Source organism: Lynx canadensis, chromosome B3 (genome assembly GCF_007474595.2).
Source record: "Lynx canadensis isolate LIC74 chromosome B3, mLynCan4.pri.v2, whole genome shotgun sequence".
NCBI lineage: Eukaryota > Metazoa > Chordata > Mammalia > Carnivora > Felidae > Lynx > Lynx canadensis.
In genome coordinates this window covers 29,436,071-29,450,316 of record NC_044308.2, presented here as the reverse complement: position 1 = coordinate 29,450,316, position 14,246 = coordinate 29,436,071, and the positions used below count along the sequence as shown (strand labels likewise).

The following is a 14,246-nucleotide window of genomic DNA, read 5'->3' as shown; positions in this document are numbered from 1 at the left end:
AGTGCATGGTGGGCAGCTTATTCATAGGTCTGCAAACTGAACAGCTTTGGCTGGAAGTCCTGAAGGGAATCCAGCACCAAGATGGCTTTTGAGGTCAAGTGTTGCTACAGGTTTCCATCTGGAACCATGACCACCTACATGCTGGCTGCAAGGGCCGTCTCCACACCATTGAGAACATCTTCAAAGACAAGGCACTTCTCCATGGGAAGAGGAGGAGAAAACCTCTTTGTACAGGCTAGAAATAAGGACTTGACACTTTTGATGTAGAGAACAAATTTTGCAGTGTTCAAATATAAGTGAGGACATACTTTATTATGACCAATGTTTATTTGTTCATTCAGTGATCATTTATTGAATTACTACTAGAGTTAGGGAACAGGTCATGCAGAGCTTTGTTATGTTAAAGATTAGAGATGTTATTAATACTTCATGCTTCTTTTTTTAAAATTTTTTTTCAATGTTTATTTGTGAGAGAGAGAGAGAGAGAGAGAGAGAGAGACCGATTGTGAGTCAGGGAAGGGCAGAGAGAGAGGAAGACACAGAATCCCAAGCAGGCTCCAGGCTCTGAGCTGTCAGCACAGAGCCCGACATGGGGCTTGAACTCACAGACTGCAAGATCATGACGTGAGCTGAGTCACCCAGGTGCCTCTCCTGCTTCTTTATGTTACTGGTGGTTTTAGGAAGTTAAAATATCAATACATTTTTAAAAGTTCATTGATTATTCTCTACTATTTGTGGGTATTGGCAGGCATTCCTATATTCATCCCTGATCTCTATTTGATTTCAGTTCAGTGTCTTATTTTAATCTGAGTTCTAAGCTAATTTATGTTAAAAAAATACGCAATGATTCTGTTTGAAAAACTTAAGATTTTCTTCTCTAAGGAGTAACAAAAGTTTTTATTTTATTTATAAGTTGCTTCTCTATTAACTAATTAAATGAGTAAATAAAACAGGAAATTTGAAGTTTTAATAAGAGATGTCTTTTCAGTATGAGTGCTATTTCTCTGCTTGGGACCGTTTTATAAAAATCATTATGTTTTGTAAATTATGTGTTATTTTTGAAGAACCATTAGGCATTAATAATTCAGATATAATTAAGACACAATCCTTGCCTTATGGCAAACAATACAACACAATGTGAAAAGTGTTGTAGAGCTATGTATGAGCTACAGATTAACTCTGTTGGTAGGAAGGGAAATATATGAGTAATATTGCATATTTTGAATAGACATCTTAGCTTCATTTTTTTGCATTCACCTTATAGATCTGAAGATTTGGAATATATAGTTATCTTCCATTTAAAAATGATGACTCTTGGGGCGCCTGGATGGCTCAGTAGGTTAAGCATCCTACTTCAGCTCAGGTTGTGATCTCACAGTTTGTGGGTTTGAGCCCTGCGTCAGGCTCTGCTGACAGCTTAGAGCCTGCAGCCTGCTTTGGGTTCTGTGTCTCCCTCTGTCTCTCTGCCCCTTCTCTGCTTGCACTCTGTGTCTCTCTCTCTCAAAAATAAATAAACATTAAAAACAAAATAATGACTCTTATTTCACAAATTGGGACATTTATTAAAGCCAGAAGGAAAGCAGTTTTTTCCTGAGAGTAGTAAGGAATTTCCTGTACACACTAGCACTTTAAAGTTGTTTTGACTGCTTAGAATTATTTTTCTAGTGAAAGGGGTGCCAAGGTGGTTCAGTAAATTGAACATCAGATTTCAGCTCTGGTCATGATCTCACAGTTGTGGAATTGAGCCTTGCGTCAGGCTCTGTGCTGACAGCATGGAGCCTGCTTGGGATTTTCTCTCTTCTTTCTCTCTGCCTCTCTCCTGCTCACACACTGTCTCTCTCTCAAAATAAATAAACATATAAAAAATTTGGAAATTTCCTATGGATTTAATTTTCAATGAAAAATTAAAAACCCATCAAGTTTAGTCAACCTATACTGATATTAGAAAAGTCCTTTGAGGTGCCTGGGTGGCTCAGTCAGTTAAGCATCTTACTTCAGCTCAGGTCATGATCTCGCGGTTTGTGAGTTCAAGTCCCGTGTTGGGCTCTGTGCTGACAGCTCAAAGCCTGGAGCCTGCTTTGGGTTCTGTGTGTCCCTCTCTCTCTGCCCCTCCCCTGCTCATGCTCTGTCTCTCTCTCAAAAATAAATAAATATTTAAAAAAATTAAAAAGAAAAGCCCACCGGTAATGTATAACTTATTTATAATTAAAAAAAATTTTTACCGGGTAGTCATTAGTAGATGTGCAAGGCACTAATGGCAAGCATTCTGTAGATGCAATAATAGTAAGGTCCTCTGCTTTTCTTTCACTATTTTACTTTTTAACATTCCCATAAACTGTTACAGGCAATTGTGACCCTTCTTTCTTGTGAGTAAAATACTAAGTATATGCTGTCATCATATATTCTCAATTTGCCATTTTAGTTATGTAAATTATTGGTTAGTTTTAAGTTCAATTTCCTTAGATATTCTGCCTGTCCTTTTGCCCTAGTCACTAAATTGTAGGCCTAAAGAGCGTATAGGGGTAGCAGTATCCATTCTTAGGCTTCCATAAACAAATACTGATTGGAATAAGCAAAGTTTGTGGGGGTTTCAGAGGTTTCAGAAGGCTTAAGGGTTAAATATCTTTCTAACTCATTTGCTGCAGGTTGATACTCTTTATTTGTGTGTATATAGATTTATAATGCCTATTATTTTATAAAGTTATGCTTCATTTAAGAGATATTCATGGAACTCTTGCACTGTGCAAAATGCTTATGTGGGGTACAAAGTTTCCTATATTTAGGAAACTTAAATTTTAGAAAGGAAAATATGAGCTGAACTTAATAATTTTATTCATTAGCTATAGTTACCAGTTATCTTTTCCATTTATATTAAAAACAGAAATTAAAATATTGAATATTTTTTGAAGTCCAGTTATATCTATTGGTACAATATTGGAGTATCTGTTATATATATGAATAAGATCAAAAGTTGGCATTATATTTACACATTCAACACAATGGCTACAATTGTACATACACATAAATTATATATACCCATATATTTCATTTATAAGACCATTTTATAATTTTTGAAAGCATATTTTTGAAACTTTTGGTTTTACAAAGTATGAAATGAAAAGTTCTGATTTAATTCTTTATATTTTATATCTAAGTTTATTGTATTTTATTGTGAAATTTGTGTTTTCACATGATATAGTTTTTTAAGGTTTTATTTTATTTCAAGTTAACATACAGTGTTATATTAGTTTTAGGTATACTATATAGTGATTCAATAATTTCATATATCCCCCAGCGCACATCACAAGGGCACTCCTTAATCCCCACCACCTATTTTACCGATCCCTCCACCCACCTCTCTGTTAACCATCAGTTGGTTCTCTATACTTAAGAGTCTGTTATTGGTTTGTCTCTCTCTCTTTTTGTCTTTCTTTTGTGTGTTTGGTTTCTTAAATTGCCCATATGAGTGAAATCATATGATATTTGTCTTTCTCTGACTGACTTAACTTCCCTTAACATTATAAGCTCAGTCCATGTTGTCACAAATGGCAAGATTTTGTTCTTCTTTATGGCAGAATAATATTTCATTGTATATATATATATACCACATCTTTATCCGCTCATCAGTTGATGGGCACTTGGGCTGCTTCCATATCCTGGGTATTGTAAATAATGCTCATATAAAGATAGTGGTGTATGTTTGAATTAGTGTTTTTGTTTTCTTTGTGTAAATACCCAATAATGCAATTGCTGAATTATAGGGTAATTCTATTTTTAACTTTTTGAGGAACCTCCATAGTGTTTCCCAGAATGGATGTACCAGTTTGCATTCCCACCAACAGTGTAAGAGGGTGCCCCTTTCTGGACGTCCTCACCAACACCTGTTGTTTCTTCTGCCTTTGATTGTATTGACATATTTTTTTTTTTTAATTCATTCCCATTCCCCAGGTAGCTCACATAGCCTCTCCCTGGCCCCTAGTCTTTATGATTAATGGAACACAGTGATGGTAGGTTCTCCTAATTACTACTTATACAGCCTTGTGCAAGTCATTTTACCTTAAAGACCCCCAGTTTGTTGTGATACTAAAATTGCTAATATGGGTAAATACTTAGCAAAGTGTTTAGCATAGTAAGTGCCCAGTAAATGACAGAAAAAAAATACTAAGGCAGTTTAAGAGAACACTGAGGAGACATCTGAATACTTCTAATACTTAACTAAGCTCACTATGGTAACTTCATACCTACAAGAAACCCTATCTACCCCCGCAGAAGAAAACTTTTTTAAACTAGTAAGCTAAAAAGTCCCTACTTTTTTTCTTTTTCTTTTTCTTTTTTTTCTTTTTCTTTTTCTTCTTCTTCTTCTTCTTCTTCTTCTTCTTTTTCTTTTTCTTTTTCTTTTTCTTTTTCTTTTTCTTTTTCTTTTTCTTTTTCTTTTTCTTTTTCTTTTTCTGTTTTTTTGGAGGGGGCCCAGGGAAAGAAGGATTGGGAACTACAGGGAATGTACTGATTTCCAGAAGGCATATGTGGTAGATTACAGACTACTGGAGGCATACAGTTAGATTTTAAATATATTCTTTACTGTCAGGCACTAATCATGAACTAATTGATTATAGCTCTTCTCATTACTAAGCATAATATGTGGAAATTTTTCTAGCTATATATAAGATCTCAAAAACTCTTTAAGACTAAAAACAACAATGTCTGGCACAGAAAATTATTTACAATGAAGAAAATATAAGCAAAAGAGTTTTCTCTTAAACTCACATTTATTTGCAGTTAAAAAAAAACCTGCATTGGCAGTTTATGGAATGGTAGAAGGTATTTGTTAATGACATATCCACAAAGGGTTAATATGCAATATATAGAAAGAACTAACAACACCCGAATATCAAATGATTCAGTTAATAAATGAGCAAGACATGAAGACATTTTTCCAAAAATGACATCCAGATGGCCAACAGAGACATGAAAAGATGTTCATCATCACTCATCATCAGGGAAATACAAATCAAACTGACAATGAGATATCACCTCACAACCCTCAGAATGGCTAAAATCAACAGCACAAGGAACAACAGGTGTTGGTGAGGGTGTGTAGAAAAAGGAACCCTCTTTTCACTATTGGTAGGAATGCAAACTGGTGCAGCCATTCTGGAAAACAGTATAGAGGTTCCTCAAAAAGTTAAAAATAGAACTACCCTATAATCCAGCAAATTGCACTATTGGGTTTTTACGCAAAGAATACAAAACACTAATTCAAACGTGCACCCCTGTGTTTATAGCAGCATTATGTACAATAGCCAAGATACAAAGCAGCCCAAGTACCCGCCAGCTGATGAGTAGATAAAGAAGGTGTGGTATATATACAATGAAATATTATTCAGCCATAACAAAGAATGAAATCTTGCCATTTGCAATGACCTGGATGGAGCTAGAGGGTATAATGCTAAGTGAAATAAGGCAGTCAGAGAAAGACAAATACCATATGATTTCACTCATATGTGCAATTTAAGAAACAAATGAGCAAAAAATGAAAATAAAAAACAAAAACAAAAAACCAAGAAACAGACTCTTAACTATAGAGAACCAACTGATGGTTACCAAAGGGGAGGTGCATAGGGCAATGGATAGGTGAAATACAGGTGGTGGGGATTAAGGAGTGTATTTGCTGTGATGAACACCAAACGATTAAAAACTTGAGAAAAATAAATAATAGAAATGAAAAATAATATCATTAAGAGAAAATGAAGATGTGATAATACTTTTTTTCAAAGAATAATAATTTCAAGATAGTCTTGGAATTTACCCATAATTCTGTACTTGTAAATATGGAGATTTATATGTTGAAAAAGATACTAAAAGGCATTGGACATAAGATATAAATGTCAGCAAATGGTTTTATGGAAACAAAACAAAACAAAGATATTAGGAACTTTGATGGGAACAAAATCTTTAAAAACATGACTGAAAAAAAAGAAAAAAAACATGACTGAAAATTTTTCTGAATTTTATAAAAAAAAATCTTCATATAAAAAGTGTATTTAAAATGGCAACCACAAAAAATAAAACTATGTGCACAAGTAAAAAATGTGTCAGTACAGATAGTAATATGGTGAAAGTTATCAAAGTACTCCTAGTAGGCAAAAATGTACATAGTACATAATACTTCACAGTATTTTGATTAAGTATCTTCTGCCTTAATGTTGTGGATGATAAATAATTACTGAGAATTTACTATATGCTAGGCCCTCTGGTAAGTATTCTTTATGTATTACCTCATTTGTTCTTTACAATATCTGAAGATGTTAGTGATGTTATTATTTGTCTTCCAGAAAACTAAGGCACAGTTACAATACAACTAGACCAGAGTCCCTAAGCCAGTAAATAATAGGATCACGGAATAAAATCAGGGAATCTGACCCAGTGCCCACTCTTTTACCCACTATGCTGTATTATGATACCTTTTTCCTTGCCACAAGTTTTTCTCTTTTTTTCCATTTAACTCCTTCATGACATTTTCTGCATCATTTTCTGGTATTTTTGAAACCATTTGTAAACACAAGACTATAGAAATGATTAACCATAAAGTACATATTAGGTTCTCACAGACTATGAATAACATAGTATCTGCTTCAGAGAGCACTTATTATGTGTAATACGGGTAGATGGCATATGAAAACCAGATTATCATTGATACTTGATTTTTTTTTAATTCTATGAAGTTTACCTAGTAGTAAGGATCTACTTGAATATCTAAATTTATGTCAAAACTGTGCCACCTTTAATCATTTTCACTTTACACATAATTCTAACATTTTAAAACATTTCTGACTATAGGAACGTAAAAGAGCACTAGAGGCAGAACGGCAGGCCCGTGTAGAAGAATTGTTAATGAAAAGGAAAGAACAAGAAGCCCGAATTGAACAACAGAGGCAAGAAAAGGAAAAAGCCCGTGAGGATGCAGCCCGAGAAAGAGCTAGGTACTTCATTTGCTATCATGATTTTGATGCTGATGAACTTTTTGTAGTGAGTGGATATTCAGATCAAGTCTTAAAGTCATTTGCTGTCATGTGGTTTTCTAAAGAAAGAGTCACAAATACAGAAATGTAATGAATTTTGATTTCCAGGAATTATGTCATTGTACTCAAAACAGAAACCTTTTGAATCTCCTATTGAAAGGGAAACTTGAAGTATCAGTAGTTTTTGATTGCAAGAAATAAAATCTGATAGAAATAGAATTTGCTAGCTTAAGCAAGGGAGTTTTTTGGAAAATATCGGGAGTATAAGTAATAGGAAGTTAGAGGAACAGGCTTGGAAGTAATCAAGCATCAAAGGCTAGTCACAAGAGCCACACTGGTAGTATTTTGATGGAAACAGTCTAATCAGCATATTGCCACTCTATGATAAATGATCTTCAGCCACTGCTGCGTTTTAAAATCACTTGGTTAAGATTCAAAGATCTAGGAAAAATTTAAATGGCCAAGTCTAAGTCACTTTTGGTTGTTGTACACATTTCTGATGTGATATTCTCTGATCTCTTAATTGGGGCAAATTTAGTGGATGTGAAAAGATAGCTGTTTGTGGTTTTAATATGCTTTTTTGTCCAAGATTAGTAATAATCTTGGCTGAGCAACTTTGCTCATACTTACCAGTTACTCTTTTTTTTTTTTTTTAATGTAAAGTGCCTATTCAAGTTCTTTGTTCATTTCTGTATTGGGATCTATTGATGTTTAGGAGTTATCTTTACTAGATACCAATTCTTTGTCAGATACATATGTTGCAAATATTTTTGTAGGTTATGGCTTGCCTTTTCACTATCTTTATGATATCTTTTAATACAATTCTTTCTTTTTTAAAGTTTTTATTTAAATTCCAGTTAGTTAATACACAGTGTAATATTAGTTTCAGGTGTAGAATATAGTGATTAAACAATTGCATACAACTCCCAGTGCTCATCACAACAAATGCACTCCTTAATTCCCATCAACTATTTAACCACCCCCTACCTGATTAATATAATTCTTGATTGCAGTGTAGTATAACTGAACAGACTTTGTGATTTGTGCTTTTTTATCTTATTCATGGAATCTTTACCTCTCTGGAGTCCTCTAAAATATTCTTTTTTTAATTTTAATTTTAATTTTAATTTTAATTTATTTTTATTTTTTATTTTTCTTTTTTTGAGACAGAGAGACAGACAGAGTGTGAGTGGGGTAGGGACAGAGAGAGAGAGGGAGACACAGAATCAGAAGCAGGCTCCAGGCTCCGAGCTGTCAGCACAGAGCCCGACGTGGGGCTTGAACCCACAAACCGTGAGCCGTGACCTGAGCCGGAGTTGGACGCTTAACTGACTGAGCTACCCAGCTGCCTCTGTAGTCCTAAAATATTCTTTAAAATGTTGTAGTCTTTTTTTTTTTTTTTTGTAATAGGAAAGTCTTTATCTACCTAGAATTCATAATTGTATGGGTTGAGGTAGGAATCCAATTTCATTTTTTTCTCCATGTGGAAACCCTATTCTAAGACACTTTATTGAAACAGCAGTTTTTTCCCTACTGGTCTACAAAACTTTCTAACATAAATGAAGCTTCCATGTATTCATGGTTTGTAGACTCTATCTTATGTATGTATGTTTGTATGCATGTGTTTAGTTACATCCAAGTTAGTTAGCAAATAGTGCTATAATGATTTCAGGAGTGGGTTCCAGTGATTCATCCCCCATGTATAACACCCAGTGATCATCCCAACAAGTGTTCTCCCTAATGCCCCTTACCCATTTAGCCCATCCCCACACTGACAACCCCTCTAGCAATCCTCAGTTTGTTCTTTGTATTTAAGAGTCTCTTATGTTTTGTTCCCCTCCTTTTGATTTTATATAACTTTTGCTTCCCTTCCCTTATGTTTATCTGTTTTGTATCTTAAATTCCTCTTATGAGTAAAGTCATATGATATTTGTCTTTCTCTGACTGGCTAATTGCGCTTAGCATAATGCCCTCTACTTACATCCACGTAGTTGCAAATGACAAGATTTCATTCTTTTTGATTTCTGAGTAATATTCGATGGTATATATATATACCACATCTTCTTAATCCATTCATCTGTCAATGGACATTTGGGCTCTTTCCATACTTTGGCTATTGTCGATAGCACTGCTATAAACATTGGGGTGTACATGTCCCTTCGAAACAGCATACCTGTATCCCTTGGGTAAATACCTAGTAGTGCAATTACTGGGTCATAGGGTGGTTCTATTTTTAATTTTTTGAAGAACCTCAGTACAGTTTTTTTTTCAGTGTGGCTGCACCAATTTGCATTCCCACCAGCAGCGCAAAAGAGATCCTCTTTCTCCACATCCTCGCCAACATCTGTTGTTGTCTGAGTTGTTTATTTTAGCCATTATGACTGGTGTGAGGTTTTAATTTATATTTCCTTGATGATGAGTGATGTTGAGCATTTTTTCATGTGTCTGTTCACCATCTGGATGTCTTCTGTGAAGAAGTGTCTATTCATGTCTTTTGCCCATTTCTTCACTGGATTATTTGCTTTTTGGGTATTGAGCTTGTTAAGTTCTTTATAGGTTTTGGATACCAACTCTTTATTTGATATGTCATTTGTAAATGTCTTCTCCCATTCCGTTGGTTACCTTTTAGTTTTGTTGGTTGTTTCCTTCACTGTGCAGAAGCTTTTTATTTTGATGAGACCCCATTAGTTCATTTTCCTTTTGTTTCCTTTGCCTTTGGAGATGTGTTGAATAAGAAGTTGCTGTGGCTGAGGTCAAAGAGGGTTTTGCCTGCTTTCTCCTCTAGGATTTTCATGGTTTCCTGTCTTATGTTTAGGTCTTTCATCCATTTTGAGTTTATTTTTGTGTATGGTGTAAGAAAGTTGTCAAGGTTCATTTTTCTGCATGTTGCTGTTCAGTTTTCCCAGCACCACTTGCTGAAGAGACTGTCTTTATTCCATCTTACATACTTTTCTGTTTTGTCAAAGATTAGTTAGCTATATGTTTGTGGGTCCATTTCTGGGTTCTCTATTCTGTTCCATCGAACAGAGTGTCTGTTTTTGTGCCAGTACCATACTGTCTTGATGATTACAGCTTTGTAATACAGCTTGAAATCCGGAATTGTGATGCCTCCAGCTTTGGTGTTCTTTTTCAGGATTGCTTTGGGTATTCAGAGTCTTTTCTGGTTCCATACAAATGTTAGGCTTGTTTGTTCTAGCTCTGTAAAGAATGCTGGTGTTATCTTGATAGGGATTGCAGTGAATATGTAGATTGCTTTGGGTAGTGTTAACAATATTTGTTTTAACAATATTTGTTCTTCCAATCCATGAGCATGGGAATATTTTTCAATTTTTTTCTGTCTTCTTCAGTTTCTTTCATTAGCTTTCTATACTTTTCAGTGTATAGATTTTTCACCTCTTTGGTTAGGTTTATTCCTAGGTATCTTACGGTGTTTGGTGCAGTTATAAATGGGATCCTTTCCTTGATTTCTCTTTCTGTTGATTCATTATTGGTGTATAGGAATGCAACCAATTTCTTTGCTTTGATTTTGCTGAATTCATGGATCAGTTCTAGCAGTGTTTTGGTGGAATCTTTTGGGTTTTCCATATAGAGTATCATGTTGTCTGCGAAGAGTGAAAGTTTGACTTCCTCCTTGCTGAGTCGGATACCTGTTATTCCTCTGTGTTGTCTGATTGCTGAGGCTAAGATTTCCATTACAGTGTTGAATAACAGTGGTGAGAGTGGACATCCCTGTCGTGTTCTTGACCTCAGGGGGAAAGCTCTCAGTTTTTCCCCATTAAGGATGATATTAGCAGAGGGTCTTTCATATATGGCTTTTATGCTCTTGAGGTATGATCCTTGTATACCTATATTCTTGAGGGTTTTTATCAAGAAAGGATGCTGTATCTTGCAAAATGCTTTCTCTTCATCTTATGAGAGGATTGTGTGATTCTTGACCTTTCTTTGATTGATGTGATGTATCACATTGATTGTTTTGCAGATATTGAACTAGCCCTGCATCCTGGGTATAAATCCCACTTGGTCATGGTGAATAATTCTTTTAATGTATTGTTGGATCCGGTTGGTTAGTATCTTGTTGAGGATTTTTGCATCCATTTTCATCAGAGAAATTGGTCTGTAGTTCTCCTTTTTTAGAGGGATCTTTGTCTGGTTTTGGAATCAAGGTAATGCTGGCTTCATAGAAAGAGTTTGGAAGTTTTCCTTCCATTTCTATTTTTTGGAACAGCTTCAAGAGAATAGGTGTTAACTCTTCCTTAAACGTTTGGCAGACTTCCCCTGGAAAGCCATCTGGCCCTGAACTCTTTTGTTTTTTGGGAGATTTTAATTACTAATTCAATTTCTTCACTAGTTATGGGTCTGTCCAAATTTTCTATTTCTTCCTGTTTCAGTTTTGGTAGTTTATATGTTTCTAGGAATTTGTCCATATCTTCCAGATTGACATTTTATTGGCATATAATTGCTCATAATATTCTATTATTATTGTTTGTATTTCTGCTGTTTTGGTTGTGATCTCTCCTCCTTCATTCTTGATTTTATTTATTTGGGTCCTTTCCTCTTTCTTTTTGATCAAACTGGGTAGGGATTTATCAATTTTGTTAATTCTTTCAAAGAACCAGCTTCTGGTTTCATTGATCCATTCTATTATTTTGGTTTCAATAGCATTGATTTCTGCTCTGATCTTATTATTTCCTGTCTTCTGCTGGTTTTGGGGTTTTTTTTGCTGTTCTTTTTCTAGCTCTTTAAGGTATAAGGTTAGGTTATGTATCTGAGATCTTTCCTCCTTCTTTAGGAAGGCCTGGATTGCTGTATACTTCCCTCTTTTGACCTCCTTTGCTGCATCCCAGAGGTTTTGGGCTGTGGTGTTAACATTTTCATTGGCTTCTATGTACTTTCTCATTTCCTTTTTAACTTCTTGGTTATCCCATTCATTCTTTAGTAGAATGTTCTTTAGTCTCCAAGTATTTATCTTTCCAAATTTTTTCTTGTGGTGATTTTGGGTTTCATAGTGTCACGATCTGAAAATACACACAGTATGATCTCGATCTCTTTGTACTTGGTGAGAGCTGACTTTTGTCCCAGTATGTAATCTATTCTGGAGAATGTTACATGTGCACTTGAGAAGAATGTGTATTCTGTTGCTTTAGGATGAAATGTTCTGAATATATCTGTTAAGTCAATCTGGTCCAGTGTGTCATTCAAAGCCATTGTTTCCTTGTTGATTTTCTATTTAGATAATCTATCCATTGCAGTAAGTAGGGTGTTGAAGTTCCCTACTATTATGGCAGTATTATCAATGAGTTTCTGTATGTTTGTAATTCATTGATTTATATATTGATTAATTGATTTACATATTTGGCTTCTCCCATGCTTGGAGCATAAATGTTTACAGTTGTAGATCTTGGTGGGTAGACCTCTTAATTATGATATAATGCCCTTCTTCATCTCTTGTTACAGTTATTTTAAAATCTAGGTTGTTTGATATAAGTATGGCTGCTCTTGCTTTCTTTTGGAGACTATTAGCATGATAGATGATTCTCTATCTGCTTATTTTCAAAGTGAAGGTGTCTTTAGGTCTAAAGTGGGTCTCTTGTAAACAGCAAATAGATGAATCTTGTTTTGTTATTCATTCTGTTACACTATGTCTTTTGATTGGAGCATTCAGTCTACTGTCGTTTAGAGTGAGCAGTGAAAGGTACGAATTTATTGACATTATGTTTCTTGTAGAGTTGGAGTTTCTGATGGTGTTTTCTGGTCCTTTCTAGTCTTTGTTGCTTTTTGTTTGTTTTGTTTTTCATCTCTTCTCCCCTCAGAGAGTCCCTCTGAAAATTTCTTGCAGGGCTGGTTTAGTGGTCACGAACTCCTTTAGTTTTTGTTTGCCTGGGAAACTCTTTATCTCTCCTTCTATTTTGAATGACAGCCTTGCTGGATAAAGAATTCTTGGCTGCATATTTTTGCAGTTCAGCACTTTGAATATATCCTGCCACTCCTTTCTGGCCTGCTAAGTTTCTGTGGATGGGTCTGCTGTGAACCTGATCTGTCTTCCCTTATAGGTTAAGGACTTTTTTCTTTTGGTACTTTCATGATTCTTTCTTTGCCTGAATATTTTGTGAATTTTAACTATGCTATGCCTTGTTGATGGTTGGTTTTTGTTGAATCTGATGGGAGTTCTCTGTGCTTCCTGGATTTTGATGTCTGTGTCTTTCCCCAGGTTAGGAAAGTTTTCCACTATGATTTGCTCACATAAACCTTCTACCCTTTTTGTCTCTCTTCCTTTTCTGGGACCTCTATGATTTGGATATTATTCCTTTTTAATGAGTCACTGAATTCTCTAATTCTTATACCATGCTTTTTTGCTTTAGTTTTCCTCTTTTTTCTTTGCTTCATTATTCTCCATAATTGTATCTTCTAAATCACTGATTTGCTGCTCTGCTTCATCCATCCATGCCATTTTGGCATCTGTTTGAGATTGAATCTCGGTGATAGCATTTTTAATTTCATCCTGACTAGATTGTATTTCTTTTAATCTCCGTAGAAAGGAATTCTATGCTTTTTTTTCAACCCCACCTAGTATTCTTATTATTGTGATTCTAAATTCTGGTTTAGACATCTTGCTTGTATCTGTGTTCATTAAGTCCTTACCTGTTATTTGGGGTGAACTCCTTCATTTTGCCATTTTGAAGGGATATAAAGAGTTAATGAAATAAAGAAGAAAAAAAATAAAAATTCAAAATGACACAAGAAATCAATTCAAGGAATCTAGATCCTAGGTGTGTTTGGTCTGGTTGTTGAAATAAGCTTGATAGAATAGAGAAAAAAAAAGTAAAGAAAAGGAAAAAAAAAGGAAAACATTTGAAAATTAAAATAAATGAATACAATAAAATAGAATAAAATGAAATGGTGAACACAAAATAGAGTTTAAAAATTTTACAAAAAGTAAAACATATTAGAAAAAAATTAAAAATCTTTTTTATAAAATGGAAAATAAAAACTTTTTCTGTACTCAAGAATAAGAAAACAAAAGAAAAAGAAAAAAAATATTGAATAGATGGACCAGTGAACAGAATGATACACAATTGAAATTACATCCAATTTCCCCTGAAAGTCAAACTATGAAACCCTTTATACTTTATAAACTAAGGAGGAGGAGAGATTTGCATTATTCCTCTAGAGCACAGTTGGCTCAGTCACGAGGGGCTTGGTGTAGTGGCTCCGTTTTCCACTAGATGG

At 34.7% G+C, this 14,246-nt stretch overlaps 1 protein-coding gene across 3 annotated transcripts in view; it reads left to right on the top strand.

Moving 5' to 3' along the window:
• Positions 1–14,246, top strand: part of SCAPER (S-phase cyclin A associated protein in the ER) — a 508,094-nt gene that overhangs the window by 149,735 nt on the left and 344,113 nt on the right. For all 3 annotated transcript variants that reach the window (XM_030317623.2, XM_030317622.2, XM_030317624.1), the window contains one exon: positions 6,838–6,980. In XM_030317623.2, the coding sequence (XP_030173483.1) occupies positions 6,838–6,980 (143 nt within the window). The remainder of the gene's footprint in view (positions 1–6,837; positions 6,981–14,246) is intronic.